Here is a 22,966-nt window from a genome sequence, read left to right as displayed (position 1 = left end):
ATCAATACAGCTTGATTTTCCACAGAGCCTGCTCCCCAGATTAAGAATGCCGCTATCTCGGGTATGAGAAGGCTCTATATAAATACATATTCTGTTTACCTCGAGGGAGGTAGATTTGAAACTCCTTAATTGGAAGTCATGGACTTTAGAGGGTTTCTCCATTTTGTGTTTCTCCCCTCGCTCAGCTCAGGAGGTATTTATAGCCCTGCTTTTGCATTGCAAATACTGTTTTTCTGAGATCTGCACCTGGTCAAATGTCAGTCCTGAGTAGAATGTTGGCTGTATTCACACTTGGAAGGAGTTTAGAGGCTTGGTTTGGGGTAGGAAGCCCCTTGTTCAAAATCGTCTGTGCAGGGGACACAGGAGATTTTGACAGAGTCTAGGTGATGCATATTAAGTAGCTCCCTGTGTGGTTGTGTGAGACGGTGTGTGTGTGAGTGGCTGTGCGACAACCCTTGTCTGACTGACAGTTTCCACAGGCATTAGAGGGAGTTCAGACATCCAGGGAATGGTTCCATCAGCTGCAGTTAAAATATTTTTTAGTATTATTGGGCCAACCACTACCGCCTCCTCTTCTGAGGACAAAAATAAATGTTGTTTTTACATTTTTTTTCTTTTTTTGTTACATGTACATTCTACACACACATTTTACATACATGGCACTTCTCTCTTTCTTTTCTTCACAGTAGTTACATGGCACGAGTATAGTTACTTGACATGCATCACATCCAGATAGACTGTATCCAAACATACTGTACCAGTCAAAAGTTGGGACACACCTACTTATTCAAGAGTTTTTCTTTATTTTTACTATTTTCTACATTGCAGAATAGTTGTGAAGACATCAAAACTATGACATAACACATACAGAAGCATGTAGTAACCAAAAAAGTAAAAAAAATTAAAAATCTAAATATGATTTATATTTTAGATTCTTCAAAGAAGCCACCCTTTGCCTTTATAACAACTTTGCACTCTCTTGGCATTCTCTCAACCAGCTTCACCTGGAATGCTTTTCCAACAGTCTTGAAGGAGTTCCCACATATGCTGAGCACTTGTTGGCTGTTTTTACTTCACTCTGTGGTCCAACTCATCCCAAACCATCTCAATTAGTTTGAGGTCGGGTGATTGTGGAGGCCAGGTCATCTGATGCAGCACTCCATCACTCTCCTTCTTGGTCAAATAGCCCTTACACAGCTTGGAGGTGTGTTGGGTCATTGTCCTGTTGAAAAACAAATGATAGTCCCAGTAAGCGCAAACCAGATGGGATGCTTGCTGCAGAATGCTGTGGTAGGCATGCTGGTTAAGAACGCCTTGAATTCTAAATAAATCAGCAACAGTGTCACCAGCAAAGCACACACCATCACATATCCTCCTCCATGCTTCACGGTGGCTACCACACATGCGGATATCATCCGTTCACCTACTCTGCGTCTCACGAAGACACAGCGGTTGGAACCAAAAATCTCAAATTTGGACTCATCAGACTAAAGGACAGATTTCCACTGTGTTTCTTTACCTAAGCAAGTCTATTTTTCTTATTGGTGTCCTTTAGTAGTGGTTTCTTTGCAGCAATTCGACCATAAAGGCCTGATTCACGCAGTCTCCTCTGAACAGTTGATGTTGAGATGTGTCTGTTACTTGAACTCTGAAGCCTTTATTTGGGCTACAATTTCTGAGGCTGGTTACTCCTCTGAACTTTTCCTCTGCAGCAGAGGTAACTCTGGGTCTTCCTTTCCTGTGGTGGTCCTCATGAGAGCCAGTTTCATCCCAGTGCTTGATGGTTTTTGCGACTGCACTTGAATAAACTTTAAAAGTTCTTGAAATTTTCCAGATTGACTGACCTTCATGTCTTCAAGTAATGATGGACTGCTGTTTCTCTTTGCTTATTTGAGCTGTTCTTGCCACAATATGGGCTTGGTCTTCTGTATACCACCCCTACCTTGTCACAACACAACTGATTGGCTCAAACACATTAAGAAGGAAAGAAATTCCACAAATGAACAAGGCACACCTGTTTAATTAATGAATTTCATGACATTTTATTTTTGTGTCAAATCGTCAGTTGGCAACCCATCCCTTATGGGATTAATTGACACATAAACAAACATTACAATAATTCACTGTGGTAATTCAATGATCATTCTTCTTCCGGTGTTCTCTGCATTGCGCATCGCACAAAGAGTGAAAAAATAAATAAATCAATCAATCAATGCATAATAGTAAATAAGGTTATCCAAACAATAATTACAGCAGTAAAATAATAGACAGACAGACAGACAGACAGACAGACAGACAGACAGACAGACAGACAGACAGACAGACAGACAGACAGACAGACAGACAGACAGACAGACAGACAGACAGACAGACAGACAGACAGACGAAAAAAGGAAACAGAAGTCACTTGAACCCAGTCTGACACAAAGAGAAGATTCATATGGTAGACAAGCCTATACACAATCTATATACACAAACAAAATTAACCACGTCGACGCTAAATATTTGTAAAAAAAATTCCAGGGTTTATCTAAATATTTTGAGAACGGAAATACACAATGGACAAAAAAACAAAAACATTTCAGTTTCTCCTCATCACTCAGCCACATAATGCCAGGGTATATCTGGTGGTCTTTCTGGAATAAGAGCAAGCGTATGTCGTGGTAGAAAGGGCAATATAGGATAAAATGAGTTTGATTCTCTATTTCTTCCAGGTCACAATAATTACATAATCTTTCCTCTTCCACTTCACCACAGTACCGACCTGTTTCAATACGCAGAGGCAATATCCCTGATCATACCTGTGCACATAGCAATCTATTGTTTTTAGGTAGGTAATACATAATATATCTCTCACACACAAACTCACCCTTAATCAAACAAAAGGTTCTCAATTTGGGTTTATGATTAATCTCCTCCACACATTTTTTTTTTCAAATTGCATCAACAGTTGTTTTTTAATCATATCTGTCTCCCTTCATTTGGTTTTCATACAGATGTTCCCAGTCAGACTGTTGAAAAGGGTCAGACATGTCAGTTGCCCAGGCTCCCCCTATGCATAGATCCCATTGAAAAACTTTACTAGCTATTCATGGCAGTTGGCATATCCAACAGTCTATTCCAAAGTCTCACCATACACACCTTCCATCTCACAGGGTTCCCAACCCATGTCCCCAGTTATTGCAAGTACAGGTGCAAACTTGTGGACACCTAAAAAGTAACCTACTGCTCTGTTATGGACATGTTCATTTTTAAAAAACCTCTTAGCACCCCGCACTCCTGCTGAATAGTACAGAACAGGACACACGGATGTCTGATACAGTTTGGAATACGTAGCATAACCAATATCTTTGATTGTTTTTGTTTTTCCTATAACTCCCCCAAGAGCTCTACTTGCTGATTCGGCCAGGGCAGATGTTGCATGTAGAAAGGTAATATGTTCATCAATAAAAATACCCAAATATTTATAAATGCTAGTAAACTCAAGAATTTCTTCACCAAAACAAAACTGAAATACACTTCTCTTAGTAGCTGCTTTTCTAAAATGCATTCTGTGTTTTTGTCTGGTTAATCATGAGTCTCCATCTTTTTCTGCAGGTCTTGTTCAGTTTCTGCCATCAACATAATATCATCAGCATTTAAAAGGATACTTAGCATTTCATCATCATATCTTACTCCAAAATTTAACGGTTTCATTTATTTTGACAAATAATTTATAAACAAAGCAAACAAAGTCGGTGATAAGGCGCCTCCTTGTTTAACACCCGAGGGTGTGGGGAACCCAATCTGTATGATATTCATTAACACGCACACAAGCAATTGGTACTTTGTAAAGAGACTGGATCGCTCAATAAAATGTCCCATCAACCCCCGTCTTTAACAAACTATAGGCTAAAAGATCCCTATTTACAAAATCAAAAGCTTTCTGGAAATCAATGAAACATGCAAAAGTAGGCTTCTCTTCATGTAATCTATTTCTAATTATACAGACCAAGAAGATATGATCTATACAGGCTCTGGATTTACAAAAAAACATTTTGTTCTTCCACCAGAATGTTTTGGTCCTTCAGGAAGGAGACACGTTCTGTCTCCTAGAGATGAACGTACTTTGGTGCGAAAAGTGCAAATCAATCCCAGAACAACAGCAAAGGACCTTATGAAGATGCTGGAGGAAACAGGTACAAAAGTATCTATATCCACAATAAAACGAGTCCTATAATCGACATAACCTGAAAGTCCGCTCAGCAAGGAAGAAGCCACTGCTCCAAAACCGCCATAAACAAAGCCAGACTACGGTTTGCAACTGCAGATGGGGACAAATATCGTACTTTTTGGAGAAATGTCCTCTGGTCTGATAAAACAAAAATAGAACTGTTTGGCCATAATTACCATCGTTATGTTTGGAGGAAATAGGGGGACGCTTGCAAGCCGAAGAACACCATCCCAGCCGTGAAGCACGGGAGTGGCAGCATCATGTTGGGGGGTGCTTTGCTGCAGGAGGGACTGGTGCACTTCACAAAATAGATGGCATCATGAGGAAGGACAATTATGTGGATATATTGAAGTAACATCTCAAGACATCAGTCAGGAAGTTAAAGCTTGGTCGCAAATGGGTCTTCCAAATGGACAATGACCCGAAGAATAATTCCAAAGTTGTGGCAAAATGGCTTAAGGACAACAAAGTCAGCGTATTGGAGTTGCCATCACAAAGCCCTGACCTCAATCCAATAGAAAATATGTGGGCAGAACTAAAAAAGCCAAAATATGAAGTATACACGCAGAGGACACTAATTCCGAACTTAGGGCCCATAATGCAATTCTTCAGGAAATGGGCATGGCTTCACATCGTTTTCAGATTTGAAGAAAATGGCGAAAAATATGCAGCCGAAGTCCAACGAGAGCAGATAGAAATTCATTGCTTTAACTAATTATGACAAATGTTAAGAAAATGTTGAGCAATGTAATAAAATAATGACTTTTCAAATAAGTTACCTTACAAGTTATGTTGGCTGACAATTTGTTAGCTACGCTGTCCTTAATAACAGCATAGCATATCATTACAACAATATGTACCGGTATGTTAGCTAGCTACCTAACGTTAGTTGGCTACTTATACATCAAACTTGCCAGTATATTAACTATAGGCTATCTAACTAACTACCCAATGTTTATTGACTTGATTATCCCCTTCATTCTTAGCTTAGCTAAATTCTATAGTCGTTGTGCGTTCTCAATGGACACTCGGGTGTTTTTGTAAATTCACTCTGGCTATCTACTCTGATTTCAAAGCACTCTCTCTGAGTGTACCAGAGCGCAGAATAATGAATTTACCAACGCTCAACACCCGTTGAATATGGCCGGTGTCAGTAAACGTTGGAAAAAAAAGCGCAATTAAATTGTTTCCAGCAGCACAGTTACATTTACCAACGCTCTGGATAACATGAAAACTGCCTAACCAGCTCTGGTAGGGTGAGTAAAATGGTCAGAGTGGTCTCATTTGTGTCTGGAAGTAGCTAGCAAGCTAGCCAACATTAGCTTCGGTACTTGACTGCCGTTGTAAGGCCAGAACGCTCAAATCAACCCTACTCCTCGGCCCGAGCGTCTAGTGTGCGCTCCGAGAGCGAAACGGTCTGAATTCACAATCTGACAACGCTCTGAATTTATGAGCGCACTCTGGCACTCCAGATTGAATTTATAAGAACACACCCGAAGTCATAAAATGTCTAACTAGTAATTTGTTATGCTAACTAGCTAACAAGAGGTTGCATAACAACAGCATCAACTTCGGTAGACAGGCAAAGATTTAGTACGCTCAACTGAAAGGATATGGTTCAGTTACAGTATACTAAAATAAACTAATAGTATATAGTGTACAGTATGTTAGTATGTGTATTCGAACACAGCTCGTGTTTTCTCAATTTTTCATGGTGTTCTATTGCTTCAAGTACTTGTCTTATATTATCTCCAATGTATCATCCATGTAAAAAAAAAAACTGTCTGATCAGGATGAATTATCTCCAACACCTTTTTAATTCTATGTGTTATGCATTTTGCTAGGATTTTTGCATCACAACACAGAAGTGTAAAGGGGCCTCCGGTTTTTTAGTTGTACTGGATCTTTATACTTAGCACATGGGTCATGTTTCAGCTATCGTGAAATCAGACCTTCTTGCTGAGATACTGATAGTTTACCGTTTTTATAGGAGTGGTTAAAACATGCTAATAGTGGATCTTAAGTACATTTGAAAAATGTTTGATATACAGTGCATTCGGAAAGTATTCAGACCCCTTCCCTTTTGCCACAACCTTATTCTATTTTTCCCCTCGTCAATTTACACACAATACCCCATAATGACGAAGTGAAAACAGGGTTTTAGACAATTTTGCACATGTATTAACTTAAAACAGATACCGTATTTACATAAGTATTCAGACCCTTTGGAGAGCATGCATTTAGTTTTACTTGCATTTAAGAACAGTTGGAGGCCACGGAAGGAGTGTTGTATGGCACTGAAGCTCGTCTGGGGCCAGAAGTATACAGAATGGTGTCGTCTGCTTAGAGGTGGATCAGAGAATCACCAGTAGCAAGAGCGACATCATTGATGTATACAGAGAAAAGAGTCGGCCTGAGAATTGAACCCTGTGGCACCCCCATAGAGACTGCCAGAGGTCCGGACAACAGGCCCTCCGATTTGACACACGGAACCCTATCTGAGAAGTAGTTGGTGAACCAGGCGAGGCAGTCATTTGAGAAACCAAGGATGTTGAGTCTGCCAATAAGAATGCGGTGATTGACAGAGTCGAAAGCCTTGGCCAGGTTGATGAAGACAGCTGCACAGTATTGTATTTTATCGGTGGTGGTTATGATATCGTTTAGGACCTTGAGCGTGGCTGAGGTGCACCCATGACCAGCTCTGAAACCAGATTGCATAGTTAACTTGTCTTTCGAAGACCTTAGAAAGGCAGGGTAGGATAGATATAGGTCTGTCTACAGTGTCTCCCCCTTTGAGAGGGGGATGACCGCGGCAGCTTTCCAATCTTTAGGGATCTCAGACGATACAAAAGAGAGGTTGAACAGGCTAGTAATAGGGGTTGCAACAATTGCGGGGGATCATTTTAGAAAGAGAGGGTCCAGATTGTCTAGCTCAGCTGATTTGTAGGGGTACAGATTTTGCAGCTCTTTCAGAACCTCAGCTATCCAGGATACCCGGGCCAGGTTGATTAGAAAGGCCTGCTCGCTGAAGTGTTTTAGGGAGCGTTTGACAGTTATGAGGGGTGGTCGTTTGACCGCCGACCCAATACGGACGCAGGCAATGAGGCAGTGATTGCTGAGATCCTGGTTGAAGACAGCAGAGGTGTATTTAGAGGGCAGGTTGGTCAGGACGATGGCTCTGTCAGAGTGTTTGGCGATTCCAAGCGAGGACACCAAATCTCTACCTAATCACCCTTTAAGCCCTGCACACCGGATCTCTGCTTGCGTTGCGTGGAATAGGCCTGTGGGCAGTCCGGAAGGCCTGTACCTCGCTGTCTTATGGAGAGTGTATAAGTACTGGTAGGTAAGGGGAGGAAGTGTAGTCAATGACCGAGATTGGACAGTTTTTTATTCAAAGCAATGATCTGAGGGTTTCCTTGCTTTTTGATTGGCCTGTTAGGCCTGAGGGGGAGTATACCAAACCTTGTTAGTTGATCCTAATAGGCTGGAGCGGGTTTGCCAGCTTGGCGCCATTTCAACATGGAAGGTGAGGTAGCTGGTTAGCTAGGCTGACAGTGCTGTGTTCCGGGATGGAATGGCATCCCAGATACACACTCGTCCGAGGCCGAGCCTTGCAGCCGTCCCATCTCTCTACATGGGGTGGGCGATGACAAGCGTGAATCACGGAGCCACCTTTTAGATCACTCGTTGGACTCGTTCTGCGCTAATTGTTTACAGTGTGCCAACACGAACGGACCTCTTTTTATACCTTTTATGCAGAACTCAGAGCTCACGTTCTCCAGCCCAGGGTATTTTTAGCTGTCTCTAACACCACTGTGTGACCGCAGCGGCAGCAAGGCAAAGCTGAGTGCTTCTGTCTGCTGCTTCCCTTTCTCCATGACCTCACTCTCTTCCACTTGTCTATTCTCCTGGCGGGCTGTGTTTGGGCAGGGTGCCAGTAACCAGGGGTCAGTGTGTGTGTGTGGGAATGGTGCCCTTAGCCACCATCCTCAGCTAAACCTGATGCTGAGTCTGGTTTTTAACTGAACCTACAGTAAGTAGATGCCTGGTCTTCACTGGCACTGTGTGTGCTTGTCTACATATGTGTGTGTGGGCAATTGAAAGAGAAGGCCTGTCACTAAGGGCTTTGGATTGGAACCAGTCTGTGCCCAATGCAAAATGTTACACGAAGATGGGAACCATGCGCCACAATGGTTCAATTGCATCATCTCCCAGAAGTGCCTACAAGTCAAAGACAATTAGAAGCAACTTCTCTCTACACAGGCCTCTATGTCCTCTGGCTGTAGGTTAGTTGTGTTATTATCAGCAGTGTTAGCGATGCTAATGCTAATCTAATGGTATCACATTGTAGTGTTAACGCACTAGGCCTTTTAGTTGTTTTCCCTGTCATTCTAGGGGTGGTTTTATGGCCATGTCACAACTCTAGGCTAAGAGTGCAGTGTGCGCTGATGCAATTATATCTCTGGTGGTGTGAATAAAGCATGTATTCATTCCCTTAATTGAGCGATGCAGGCTTCTCTGGGCAGGGGGATGACATGGGGGAGATGCTAGCTGATTAGCCAGCCTACCGTATTGTCTGTGCATTGAGGAGTGGTGCTTCTAGCCTGCAGCGCTAATGAGGAATTTGGCAGGAAGGGGGAGGGAGTCTGAATAGGCTTAGAGTACCTATCTCAATGCAATGTACAATAGCAGTGTAATTAGCACACAAAACCAGTCTGAGGAGTATTACCGTGCCTTCAGAAAGTATTCACAACCTTTGACCTTTTCCACATTTTGTTGTGTTACAAACAATACCCCATAATGTCAAAGTGGAATTATGTTTTTGACTTTGTTGCAGCCTTGTTGCTAGCCCTTGCATCATCCATATGAAGTTAGCCTCATATACAGTGCATTCGGAAAGTATTCAGACCCCTTGACTTTTTCCACATTTTGTTACTCTTTTTGCTTAGTCAACATGGGGTATTGTGTGTAGATTGAGGGAAGAAAAACGATTTAATCCATTTTAGAATACGGCTGTAACGTAACAAAATATGTAAAAGTGGAAGGGGTTTGAATACTTTCCGAATGAACTGTAAGCTTACCATGTGACCGTGCGCTTTTTGTCTGGCTTTCTGGCTCTGGTTAAGACTGAGGGACCCAGCTGTGTGTGTGGTTTCGCCACCAGACGGAGAGCAGACACAGAAACCTCAAAACCAGCAGTTCCAGAGAAAGACAGAGGAAGCCAGGGAGATACATTTTCCCTTGCTCCAGTTCACCCTCTAAAACCACTGAACCTAAGATGGTACCCCATCTCCCTGTTTACGAGAGGGACCGGGCTCTCCCTCTGACCCCTGCCCTCCCGTCTCTCCCCAGGGCTCCCCGACTGCTGAGTCACTGTGTGTGCTCCTTCTCTCCCTCTGCTCTGTTCCAGCCCTGGGCTGAGTACACACACACACTCACACAGAGCGAAAGCAGCTGCGGAGGTTCTGACACTGTGTGAACAGTGAGGCAGGAGTATTGTGATACAGTCCCTTCTCGTCACAGAACACTGCAAGTAGCCTTACCACAGCCATGTTGGCTCTAGCTGTAGGTAGCTGTGCAGATCTGTGCGCATCACACACACTCTTGTCTCCTCGCTCTGATTAGTTTAGTAAGGGAGCGTGATTCCTCCTGAGATCCAGGAATGCTGGCTGGCTGACTGGAGCAAAATGGAGGACTTTCATTGACATTCTGGCTCTTTTTAAACTACTGGTCCCCAAAGGCCCTTAGGGGCCACTTCAACACGATGTCAGATAAGGGTAGTGTTGAAAAGAGTCTGTCGCAATCAGCGATAATGGGATAATATAATAATCAAACCGTATACAGAGTCTGATTAACATTATTGTCTAAAGATAGAATCTAAACAAGGTTGGATGAAAATTATTCAATAATTAGTTTTTATGCTGCGTAAGAACAGTTTTTTCCTTCTCGGATGACATGGTCATGCATGGTCTGTTCCGACATTTGATGTATATAAATAGTCATGTCATTACTAACTTTACCCAGTAGAAAGTTCCAGGAAATAGATTTTTTTTTATTTTACCTTTATTTAACTAGGCAAGTTAGTTAAGAACAAATTCTTATTTTCAATGACGGCCTAGGAACAGTGGGTTAACTGCCTTGTTCAGGGACAGAACGACAGATTTGTACCTTGTCAGCTCGGGGATTCGAACTTGCAACCTTTCGGATACTAGCCCAACGCTCTAACCACTAGGCTACCCTGCTGCCCCCGGGTGAGTGAGTAATGTGCCCACACCAGCTCCTTTGATCAGCCTGAGTAGTTTAATCCCATGCTTTCATGAGAAGGGATGACCAGACTGTGAATTCTGCTCAAAAAGAGAATTCTGCTGCCGTGCTTCTCTCTGACCAACAAACACAAAAAAACTTGAACTGCTTGATATGGGCATTTGACTTGAAAATTACAAAATCTGATAAGGCTCTCGTCGTAATGTAATTTAGAAATCAGAAAATTAAGAACGGAAAAAGGTTCATTAATAATGTCAATGGAATAGTAAAGAACACAAGTAAAAAAAAACGATATATGCAAAAGCATGTGGACACCCTTTCAAATGAGTGGATTCTGCTATTTCAGCCACACCCGTTGCTGACAGGTGTATAAAATTGTGACAGGTGTATAACATTTCTGCTCTACTAGAGCTGCCCCGGCCAACTGTAAGTGCTGTTATTGTGAAGTGGAAACATCTAGGAGCAACAACAGCTCAGCTGCGATGTGGTAGGCCACTCAAGCTCACAGCGGGACCCCCGAGTGCTGAAGCACCTAGAACGTAAAAATCGTCTGTCCTCGGTTGCAGCACACACTACCGAGTTTCAAACTGCCTCTGGAAGCAACATCAGCACAAGAACTGTTAGTCAGGAGCTTCACGAAGTGGGTTTCCATGGCCGAGCAGCCGCACACAAGCCTAAGATCACCATGCGTGATGCCAAGCTTCGGCTAGAGTGGTGTAAAGCTCGCCGCCATTGGACTCTGGAGCAGTGGAAACGTGTTCTCTAGAGTGAGGAATCGCGCTTCACCGTCTGGCAGTCCAACTAACAAATCAGATACCTGCCACAATGCATAGTGCCAACTGTAAAGTTTGGTGGAGAAGGAATAATGGTCTGGGGCTGTTTTTCATGATCGGGCTAGGCCCCCTTGTTCCAGTGAAGGGAAATCTTAATGCGAAAGCATACAATGACATTCTAGAAAATGTTGTGCTTGCAACTTTGTGGCAACAGTTTGGGAAAGGCCCTTTCCTGTTTCAGAATGACAATGCCCCAGTGCACAAAGCGATCTCCATACAGAAATGGTTTGTCAAGATTGCTGTGGAAGAACCTGACTAGCCTGCGCAGAGTCATGACCTCAACTCCATCAAACACCTTTGGGATGAATTGGAAAGCCGACTGCGAGCCAGGCTTAATCGCTCAAAATCAGTGTCCGACCTCACTAATGCTTTTGTGGTTGAATGGAAGCAAGTCCCCGCAGCAATGTTTCCAACATCTAGTGGAAAGCCTTCCCAGAAGAGTGGAGGCTGTTATAGCAGCAAAGGGTGGACCAACTCCATATTAATGCCATGATTTTGGAATGAGATGTTCGACGAGCAGGTGTCCACATACCTTTGGTAATTTACTGTATGATACTTGTGTTTTTGCTTACTTGGCTATATCAGGTTGTTAAACTGAGTTATGCTGGAGAACTTCTCGGGACAAGTGAGGAACAGGTCTTAGATGTCACTGTTTGTGAATGTGCCTTTGCATGTATGTCTTACTTAGCAGTGTACACACCCTTTGAGTTTGTGGTGTCAAAGTATTTTTCTGCTTAGTGCTCAACTTCACTCAGAATAGCCCAGTGCCACAGTTCAGCATTTCCTGAGTTTGTGCTGGAGCCATGCCTTTATAAATGCTCCCTTACTCCCCCCCCTTCAGCACTGGGTTCAAGTTCAGAGAGAGAGAGGGAGAAATGAATAAAGACAAGAAGTGACAATAACAGACAGAGAAAAAAGAAAGTTGGAGACAGGCAACAAAGACAGTCTGAGAAAAAGAGAGCACGAGACAGAGGAAAGAGGGCAGAGAAAAGGAAAAAAGAGGGAGAGATTGAGTCTGTGACTTTACTGAAAGGGGGGGGTGGACGTGACTCCCCATCCTTATACGGTTACATGCAATCCTGGCACGGGTACTGAGGAGCAGCAAAACATGCTCATTTAAAGCTTACATAAACACTGGCCCACATATCCGGCACCCTTCATAGCACAGCACCTCGTCCTCCCCACAGGAGAAGGGGCAAGAAAGAATGCTGTGGAATTTGAAAGGGAGTGCATTTTATTTTACTATTTTTAACCTTTATTTATCTAGGCAAGTCAGTTAAGGTTTGGCCCGGTTTGGTAGCCACATACATGGCGGGAATGTGCTTGGAGTGGAATTTCAGCCATTTTGGAAAGAGTGAGAACTTTGTCCGAAACAAATGTAGGGAAATGACTTGAAAGCGGAGGTACAGAGGCTTGCAGAAGTATTTACCCCCTTGCAGAAGTATTTACCCCACTTTTCCTATTTTGTTGCCTGACAACCTGGAATTAAATTAGATTTTTGGGGGCTTTGTATCATTTGATTTACACAACATGCCTACCACTTTGAAGATGCAAAATATTTTTTTATTGTGAAACATTCGACAAAAAAACAACTTGAGCGTGCATAACTATTCACCCCCCCAAAGTCAATACTTTGTAGAGCCACCTTTTGCAGCAATTACAGCTGCAAGTCTCTTGGGGTATGTCTCTATAAGCTTGGCACATCTAGTCACTGGGATTTTTGCCCATTCATCAAGGCAAAACTGCTCCAGCTCCTTCAAATTGGATGGGTTCCGCTGGTGTACAGCAATCTTTAAGTCATACCACAGATTCTCAATTGGATTGAGGTCTGGGCTCTGACTAAGCCATTCCAAGACATTTAAATGTTTCCCCTTAAACCACTCAAATGTTGCTTTAGCAGTATGCTTAGGGTCATTGTCCTGCTGGAAGGTGAACCTCCGTCCCAGTCTCAAATTTCTTGAAGACTGAAACAGGTTTCCCTCAAAAATTTCCCTGTATTTAGCGCCATCCATCATTCCTTCAATTCTGACCAGTTTCCCCAGTCCCTGCCGATGAAAAACATCCCCACAGCATGATGCTGCCACCACCATGCTTCACTGTGGGGATGGTGTTCTTGGAGTGATGAGAGGTGTTGGGTTTGCGCCAGACATAGTGTTTTCCTTGATTGCCAAAAAGCTCAATTTTAGTCTCATCTAACCAGATTACCTCCTTCCATATGCTTGGGGAGTCTCCCACATGCCTTTTGGCGAACACCAAATGTTTTTCTGGCCACTCTTCCGTAAAGCCCAGCTCTGTGGAGTGTACGGCTTAAAGTGGTCCTAAGGACAGATACTCCAATCTCCGCTGTGGAGCTTTGCAGCTCCTTCAGGGTTATCTTTGGTCTCTTTGTTGCCTCTCTGATTAATGCCCTCCTTGCCTGGTCCGTGAGTTTTGGTGGACTGCCCTCTCTCAATCTGATACACGTCAAATCAGTTTTCTTGATCTTCTGATCTTGTGTGAAGATAATGTTCTATACACTGATCTTTACAGGAAACCTACTGATCGTAACATTTTGTTGAGGGCTGATAGTTGTCATCCACTTCCCTTGAAAAACAGTTTGCCCAATCAGATTTCGACAGAAATATGGCTGAGACGCAAAGAAAATTCAAGGAGAGGGGGTACAAAAATTGTCAGATTAATACTGCCATGGAGAAAATTCAAAACAAAACGAGACATGACCTTTTTCAAGGTCAGTCTTGCAAAAATAAGCATTCTTGCGTTCTAACTACCCGCTATTCAAAGTGCTCGGAACAAATTAAGGGAATCGTTCACAAACATTGGCACATTCTAAGATCCGATGATAGTATCGGTTATGTGTTTTCGGACCTTCCCTTGGTCGTATTCTCGTGGGGCAGAAACCTCAGATCAATTGGTAAACTCTGATTTACCACCCCAAGATATCCCTGCACAACATCTATTTGCTGGATGGAAACTACAAATGTAATGGCTGTGCTCAATGCAATGGCACTTATAAATGTAGATCCTTCAAACACCCCCAAACAGGGAAACAGATCCCAATCAAAGGTGTTATCACGTGCTCCACTAAGGCAGTTATTTATCTTAGAACTTGTCCTTGTGGTAAAAATGATGTGGGTAAAACAAAGCACAAATTAAAACGTATCTCGGAGCATCGTAACACCATTAGGTGCAAAAACTCGATTTACCCAATTGCGGCCCACTTTTTGGAAGAAAACCACTCGATTTCGTCTCTACGTTATATTGGCATCAAACATGTCATGCCTCCCTTGGAGAGGGGGTGACCTCGACAATGTATTGTTAAAACGAGAGGCTGCCTGGATCTTTAATTTAAAGACCCTTGCTCCCTTCAGTCTCAACGTAGACTTTGATCTGAAGCCATTCTTGTGATTTTGCTATTGCAAATGTTTGTAGGCTTATGTAGCCAAATTGTATCTAAGATCGTACGCTATCCATTTATGTTTTTTGTATGAGAATTAACCAATGATATCAGGCCACACCCGGCCATGATTACAGACACCTGTGTGTATCTTTTGACACTTTATAAATGAGTCATCCCGCAGTGTTTATCATTATACCCTGATGAAGACAGCTTGTCTGTCCAAACGTTGGACATAAATATCTGAGCTCCTAGAGTGTGCGGCTCGCCTTTATTTTTTAAGGGCGGCCCTCTCTTGGCAGGTTTGTTGTGGTGCCATATTCTTTACATTTTTTAATAATGGATTTAATGGTGCTCCGTGGGATGTTCAAAGTTCGGATATTTTTTTATAACCCAACCCTAATCTGTACTTCTCCACAACTTTGTCCCTGGCCTGTTTAGAGAGCTCCTTGGTCTTCATGGTGCCACTTGGTGGTGCCCCTTGCTTAATGGTGTTGCAGACTCTGGGGCCTTTCAGAACAGGTGTATATATACTGAGATCATGTGACACTTAGATTGCACACAGGTGGAATTTATTTAAATAATTATGTGATTTGTGAAGGTAATTGGTTGCACCAGATCTTATTTAGGGGATTCATAGCAAAAGGGGTGAATACATAGGCACGCACCACTTTTACGTTTTACTTTTTTTTCATTTACTTTGAAACAAGTTATTTTTTCCATTTCACTTCACCAATTTGGACTATTTTGTGTATGTCCATTACATGAAATGAAATTTAAATGACGGGGGTGAATACTTTTGTAAGGCACTCTGAGTCAGTTGACAGTAGTCTGACTCAGCCCGTCATTTAAATAAATACGGGCTACACAATTGAGTAAATTAAAATGTCTTTATTAAGAGGAGTTTTCTGTATTTTGTTTTGCCATTGAACCGTGTGTCTTTTGTACCTAGGGGACGCCTACGATGTGTGTGCCATATGCCTGGATGAGTACGAGGAGGGAGACAAGCTCCGGGTCCTGCCCTGCTCTCACGGTGAGGCTTGGCCTGCCATGCCCTCTACCCCCTCCCGACACACACACAACCACACAACAACCTACTACCCTAAACCCATCTACTTGCCACCTACCCTCTCTGCTACTCCTCACCTTCCTCTACCCCACCCCCATCTAGCAACCTGTGCTCCTCCACTGCAGTCCTCTAAATCAGTGTTTTCCAACTCTAGTCTTCCAACAGCACACATTTTTGTTGTAGCCCCAGACAAGCACACCTGATTTAAATGAGTCAACTAATCACTAAGTCCTCAATGAGTTGAATCAGGTGTTTTTGTCCGGGGCTACAACAAATGTGTGCTGTTGGAAGACTAGAGTTGGGAAACACTGGTCTAGATACACAAAAGTATGTGAACACCCCTTCAAATTAGTGGATTCAGTAGGGCATCGTCATAGAACGCCACCTTTCCAACAAGTATGTTCTTCAAATTTCTGCCTTGCTAGAGCTGCCCCAGTCAACTGTAAGTGCTGTTATTGTGAAGGGGAAATGTCTAGGAGCAACAACGGCTCAACCGCAAATGGTAGGCCACACAAGCTCACAGAACAGGACCGCCGAGTACTGAAGCACATAAAATTTGTCTGTTCTAAGTTACAACACTCACTACCAAGTTCCAAACTGCCTCTAGAAGCAACATCTACACAATAACTGTTCATCGGGAGCTTCATGAAACGGGTTTCCATGGCCGAGCAGCCACACACAAGCCTAAGATCACCATGCGCAATGCCAAGCGTTGGCTGGAGTGGTGTAAAGTTCACCGCAATTGGACTCTGGAGCAGTGGAAACGCGTTCTCTAGAGTGAGGAGCAGTGTTTTCTGGAGTGAGGAATCACGCTTCACCATCTGGCAGTCCGACGGACTAATCTGGGTTTGGCAGATGCCAGGAGAACGCTACCTGCCCTAATGCATAGTGCCAACTATAAAGTTTTGTGGAGGAGGAATAATGGTCTTGGGCTGTTTTTCATGGTTTGGGCTAGGCCCATTAGTTCCAGTGAAGAGAAATCTTAACGCTACAGCATACTGTGCTTCCAACTTTGTGGCAACAGTTTGGGTAAGGCCCTATCCTGTTTCAGCATGACAATGCCCATGTGCACAAAGCAAGGTCCATACAGAAATGGTTTGTCAAGATTAGTGTGGAAGAACTTGACTGCCTGCACAGAGCCCTGACCTCAACCCCATCGAACACCTTTGGGATGAATTGGAACGCCGACTGCGAGCCAGGCATAATCGCCCAACATCAGTGCCCGACCTCACTAAGGCGCGTGGGTAAATGGAAGCAAGTCCCCGCAGCAATGTTTTCCAACATCTAGTGGAAAGAGTGAAGGCAGCAAAGGGGGGACTAACTCCATATTAATGCCCATGATTTTGGAATGAGCAGGTGTCCACATACTTTTGTCGATGTAGTATAAAACACCAGGTCATGTGATGTCTCAGTGGGCGACAGTCTGAAAGGCTCTACTGCACCCTGTGCTGTTCCTGGAACCATGCCTGTCTGTATCATCGCAGAAAATCATCTATTTGGCTCCAGCTCACTTTGCTGCATCTACTATGCAGCTGGCCTGACCGCTAGTGTTCTTAGAAAACCGCCGTAGCTTCTGGACACTGTCAAGCTATACTAATACTGTATACAGTACTGGTAATGTAAAAGTTAAATAGAATGCCATTTTCTTGGTGAAAATGGCTGGTTTTAAAGCATTATTTCCTGAAATGTCCACAATCCCCTATTTGTAAACCTATTAAGCTTAAATCCTAGTATTGTAATACATTAAGCTAGGTTTGCCTTTGAAATTCCCCATTACCCTCTCCAGGTGTTGTAGCCAAACCTAATCAAAATTGTCCACCCTTATATAGTCATGTTACAACATTCATTCAGTAGATAACAAGCACACCCTTAGGATTACCTTGTGTGTTGTACCTTTGATTTACAACCCTAGAAAAAACCTACATGCTGCCTATGATTGAGTGTAATGACCTTTTTCCCTGTCCTCTCCCTCCAGCTTACCACAACAAGTGTGTGGACCCCTGGCTGACCAAGACCAAGAAGACGTGTCCTGTGTGCAAGCAGAAGGTGGTCCCCTCTGCGGGCGACTCAGACTCCGACTCGGAGGAGGGCGACAGCGGGCCCGATGAGAACGAGGTGTCAGAGAGCACCCCGCTGCTGCGCTCCCTGGCCTCCACCAGCGGCCACTCCTTTGGCACCATGTCGGGCGCCTCACGTTCCGAGCCCGATCCGGAGTCCTCCGAGTATGAAGACGACCACCTGGACACCAGCAACGACAGCGAGGTCACCGTGGAGACAGTGGTGCAGGTGCAGGAGCCTCATCCTGACGACCACGACCCGGTCCGCGCCTGATTGGCTGGCCTGAGTTGACAGATAGGTGGCCGTTCCGCCGCCCCTCTCTCCCACTCACCCTATGGGGTTGCAGAGACTCACGCAGGAGGCGTGGTCAAGAGGATTTGTTTCATTTTTACTACTGTTTAATAATAATCTATTTTATCTCCCTCCAAGTTTAGAATGTAAATCATCATAATTCTCCTTTTGTTGTATTTTTAACCTGATTACTGAAGGGTGGGAAAATGTGCAGATGGTGTCTGGATGACAAGATGTGTCATGTGTTTTGGGCTAAACGGCGTCGATTTCACAGGAATGGTGCCGTACAGTAGACTGTTTTTTACTCTGGTTTGTCAGTATGGGGTGGTTTTCTGCAGACATCCTCCGACTAGTGTTATACTCTGTTCACTGTGAGAAAGGGCTCAATGCTCTCGTGTGCACGAGCATGCTTGACACCAACTGTGAAGGAATGCATTGAGAGTATATATATAATGTATAGATCACCATAATTAACATCTTAAAAAATTTATAATTTTTTTGCCTGTATATCTGTAGCCTGTTATATTGTATATATTCCTGCTGCATAGAAATATCTAAATCAAAGTACTATACAGCAGCCTTTTATAAAATCAGTTGATCTGACCTTTTCCATGTGAATATATAAAAACGAGAGCCCATGGGAACTGGGTTTTGCCAATCGGTCTCTACCCTGAGATCCTGGAGCCAGTCGCTCATCTGACTATGATTTTGACACGACTGATCTGTTACGTTGACCTGCACAGACAAAATTAAGCCAAACCGGTTGTGCATTCAGCCAAAGGAAGATAGGTTTGCTGTGTGTTTGCCCAATGTTATGGGTAACCTCTCAGCAGTCGTGTAATGCAAGCAGAGGGGGTGGGGAGAAACAGTTTTGTTCAGGTAGTACCCGCGTCTACACTGCTACAAGCAGTCTGCTGTAGACTTCATTTGGCTGCTCTAGACACATCACAGACCACTTCTCTGAAATGCATGATGCCATTGGTGGATAGGTCTTGCAACATGGATTTGATTTCACATCATATTGTACGTAGGAAGTTCTACAAGTAAAAATCATTTTTCTAATATGACTTGAACTGTTCTATGTTGAGTCCTGTTGCCTTTTTATTTGATGTCTTGTAAACATCTTATGCTCACACATGCCTGTATTCAATTTAATTTAACTTCAATAAAGACACTGTTTGTCAATAGAATGCAGAGGCCTTCCATCCATTTCAAGAGGTTTGTGATCAAGGCACAAAGCTACAGTGATTTAATGAAGTGTGTTCTTCATCGTCAAGAACTTTTATGATGGATCAGAACAAGTAGTGACAGTGGATCAGTGAACCAGCTATGTTACCGTGCTCTGTGGCCATGACATTGGTTTCAAAAGCCCCATCTCTTTGATCAGACTTACAGGTAACAAGTAACATGGTGGCCTGGATCTGTCACCATTACATAATGGAGACTATTAATTATTACTTCCATTTTGGTCTGACAATCAGCGCTGTATTGTGTCCAATTGATGCAGGTTCGAACATGAGAAACAGCCTGAACCGTGTAATACTTGCCAAGTAGACTACACTAATTAGGCCATAAGCCTTATACGGCGTATTCGGAAAGTATTCAGACCCCTTCACTTTTTCCACATTTTAAGTTACAGCCGTATATGTATAAAAAAATTAAAACAGATACCTTAATAACATAAGTATTCAGACACTTTGCTATGAGACGCAATTGAGCTCAAGTGCATCCCATCAACATAGTGTTGTAAGAGTTGGGCCAGCCAAATGTTTCATTTGAAGCCACTGCCTTATGCAAACTTTATTTGCATTATTATGAAATTACCAGACTGATTTTCAGTTTTGAATATGAATACACTTATCTTATCTTTGAAAATAGATGCTGTGACTGATACACATGGCGCAAATCCAGTATTCAAATAATGGTAAGAATGAAAAGGTTTTAGATATAATCATTTTAGAATGAATCATTTGGCATGAGGATAGACTTGGAAACTTTTTACATGAGGTGTTATTATAAATATACTTATTTATATCCCCAGACTGAAGTTTGAATTTGAAACAAAAGGGATTTTTTTGCCAATAATAGCTGGGTTCCCTACCTTGATGCCTTTGTTTACAATAATGCATTTTGTTCAAATTACACCAAATAATTAATTTATATATGGACACCTCTGCTTAGCCTGATCCCAGATCTGTTTGTGCAATTGACATTGACCATAGGAGATGGCAAGACAGCACAAAAGCAGATCTAGGACCAGGCTTAAGAGTCTGCAAGCCCCACACTCTTAAAAATAAAGGTGCAAGTTGGAACCAAATGAGGTTATTGAGTGCGATGCCATACGAGAAGCATACTGTGCATTCAGAAAGTATTCAGACCATTTCCCTTTCCCCACATTTTGTTACGTTACAGCCTTATTCTAAAATAGATTAAATAAGCAATGTTCCTCATCAATCTACACACAATACCCCATAATGACAAAGCAAAAACAGGTTGAGCTCAGGTGCATCCTAGTTCCATTAACCATCCTTGAGATGTTTCTACAACTTGTCCACCTGTGGTAAATTCAATTGATTGGACATGATTTGGAAAGGGACACACCTGTCTATATAAGTTCGTAGTGCATGTCAGAGCAAAAACCAAGCCATGAGGTCAAAGGAATTGTCCGTAGTGCTCCGAGACAGGATTGTGTCGAGGCACAGATCTGGGGAAGGGTACCAAAAAATGTCTGCAGCATTGAAAGACCTCAAGAACACAGTGGCCTCCATCATTCTTAAATGGAAGAAGTTTGAAACCACCAAGACTCTTCCTAGAGCTGGCCACCCAGCCAAACTGAGCAATCAGGAGAGAAGGACCTTGGTCAGGGAGGTGACTAAGAACCCGATGGTCACTCTGACAGAGCTCCTCTGTGGAGATAGGAGAACCTTCCAGAAGGACAACCATCTCTGCAGCACTCCACATGCCACTCCTCAGTAAAAAGGCACATGACAGCCCGCTTGGCGTTTGCCAAAATCCACCTAAAGGACTCTCAGACCATGAGGAACAAGATTCTCTGGTCTGATGAAACCAAGATTGAACTCGTTGGCCTGAATGCCAAGCGTCACATCTGGAGGAAACCGGGCACCATCCCTACGGTGAAGCATAGTGGCAGCATCATGCTGTGGGGATGTTTTCAGCGGCAGGGACTGGAAGACTTCGATCCCTCCGGATCGAGGGAAAGATGGTGACAAATACATAGAGATCCTTGATGAAAACCTGCTCCAGAGCGCTCAGGACCTCAGATTGGGGCGAAGGTTCACCTTCCAACAGGACAACAACTCTAAGCGCACAGCCAAGACAATGCAGGAGTGGCTTTGGGACAAGTCTCTGAATGTCCTTGAGTGGCCCAGCTAGAGCCCGGACTTGAACCCGATCGAACATCTCTAGAGAGACCTGAAAATATCTGTGCAGCGACGCTCCCCGTCCAACCTGACAGAGCTTGCGAGGATCTGCAGAAAATAATGGGAGAAACTTCCCAAATACAGCTGTGCCAAGCTTGTAGTGTCATACCCAAGAAGACTCAAGGCTGTAATCGCTGCCAAAGGTGCTTCAACAAAGTCCAAAGGGTCTGAATACTTGTGATTTTGTGTGATTTTAGTTTTTTTATTTAATAAATGTACACACAAAAAATATCGAAAACTGTTTTTGCTTTGTCATTATGGGGTATTGTGTGTAGACTGATGAGGGAAAAAACGATTTAATCAATTTTAGAATAAGGCTGTAGCATAACAAAACGTGGAAAAAGTCAAGGAGTCTGAATACTTTCCGAATGCACTGTATAGCCTAGTTGATTTTATTAAAACACATAAGGTGTGTCTATATATGGATAAATACAAGTTTTAAAATTTGATTGGTCGACCAAGATATTTTTTTAGTCAGGGACAACACAAGTGCAGGAAATGAACTTAAGATGCCCCAAAAACTTCTGAGGGATGACCCCCCCCACTTCTAAAACTAAAGTTAAGCCACTGGTAATGATCATGCTGTTTAATCAGTTTCTTGATATGCCACACCTGTCAGGTGGCTGGATTATCTTGGCAATGGAAAAATGCTCATTAACAGGGATGTAAACAAACTTGTACCAACAATTTGAGAAAAATATGTTTTTTGTGCATAAGGAACATTTCTTGGATCTTCTATTTCAGTGCAATAAACATGGGACCAACACTTCACATGTTGCGTTCATATTTCTGCTCAGTATAATTCAAATAGATTTTAGTGAAAGTTTAGCTTCCCCTAGATTTATGGACGCACCACCTATGCATAACCGCACATAACCTCCATTTGCCATTCGAGTGCAGGCTACGGATTACATGTTTTTGTTTGTGGGCCATTCTAAAATAGTTCCACACGTATTAGTAGGCTATACGTAAAATAACAAATTAAATTAAGAATAGTCTAATAGGTGAGAATATTATCAAGTGCTTGTCAAATTGTGAATGAGAGACTGAAGAAATGTGTGCAGACTTGGCAAGAAATAGAGCAGAGCTCATGCCTTTCATGCAACTTCTTTCAAATCATCATTAGAGGCGCATCATGCAGCCTTAGAATGTATTACAAATCTAAATTGATAGCCTAACATTTATATCACAATTTAAAGTGCATGAATTAAGTAAAGCATATACAGTTTAAGTCGGAAGTTTACATACACTTAGGTTGGAGTCATTAAAACTCGTTTTTCAACCACTCCACAAATTTCTTGTTAAACTATAGTTCTGGCAATTTGGTTAGGACATCTACTTTGTGCATGACACAAGTAATTTTTCCAACAATTGTTTACAGACAGATTATTTCACTTATAATTC

At 42.9% G+C, this 22,966-nt stretch overlaps 1 protein-coding gene across 2 annotated transcripts in view; it reads left to right on the top strand.

The window, feature by feature from the left end:
- The window catches only part of LOC115157957 (E3 ubiquitin-protein ligase RNF13), an 89,028-nt gene extending 69,716 nt beyond the window's left edge, over nucleotides 1–19,312 (top strand). For both annotated transcript variants that reach the window (XM_029706327.1, XM_029706328.1), the window contains exons 9-10: nucleotides 15,657–15,737; nucleotides 17,749–19,312. In XM_029706327.1, the coding sequence (XP_029562187.1) occupies nucleotides 15,657–15,737; nucleotides 17,749–18,104 (437 nt within the window). In that variant the 3' untranslated portion in view covers nucleotides 18,105–19,312. The remainder of the gene's footprint in view (nucleotides 1–15,656; nucleotides 15,738–17,748) is intronic.
- The last annotated feature ends 3,654 nt before the right edge of the window (nucleotides 19,313–22,966 follow it).

The sequence above is a fragment of the Salmo trutta genome, chromosome 22 (assembly GCF_901001165.1).
Source record: "Salmo trutta chromosome 22, fSalTru1.1, whole genome shotgun sequence".
Classification (NCBI taxonomy): domain Eukaryota; kingdom Metazoa; phylum Chordata; class Actinopteri; order Salmoniformes; family Salmonidae; genus Salmo; species Salmo trutta.
This window is presented reverse-complemented; position numbering and strand designations above follow the sequence as displayed.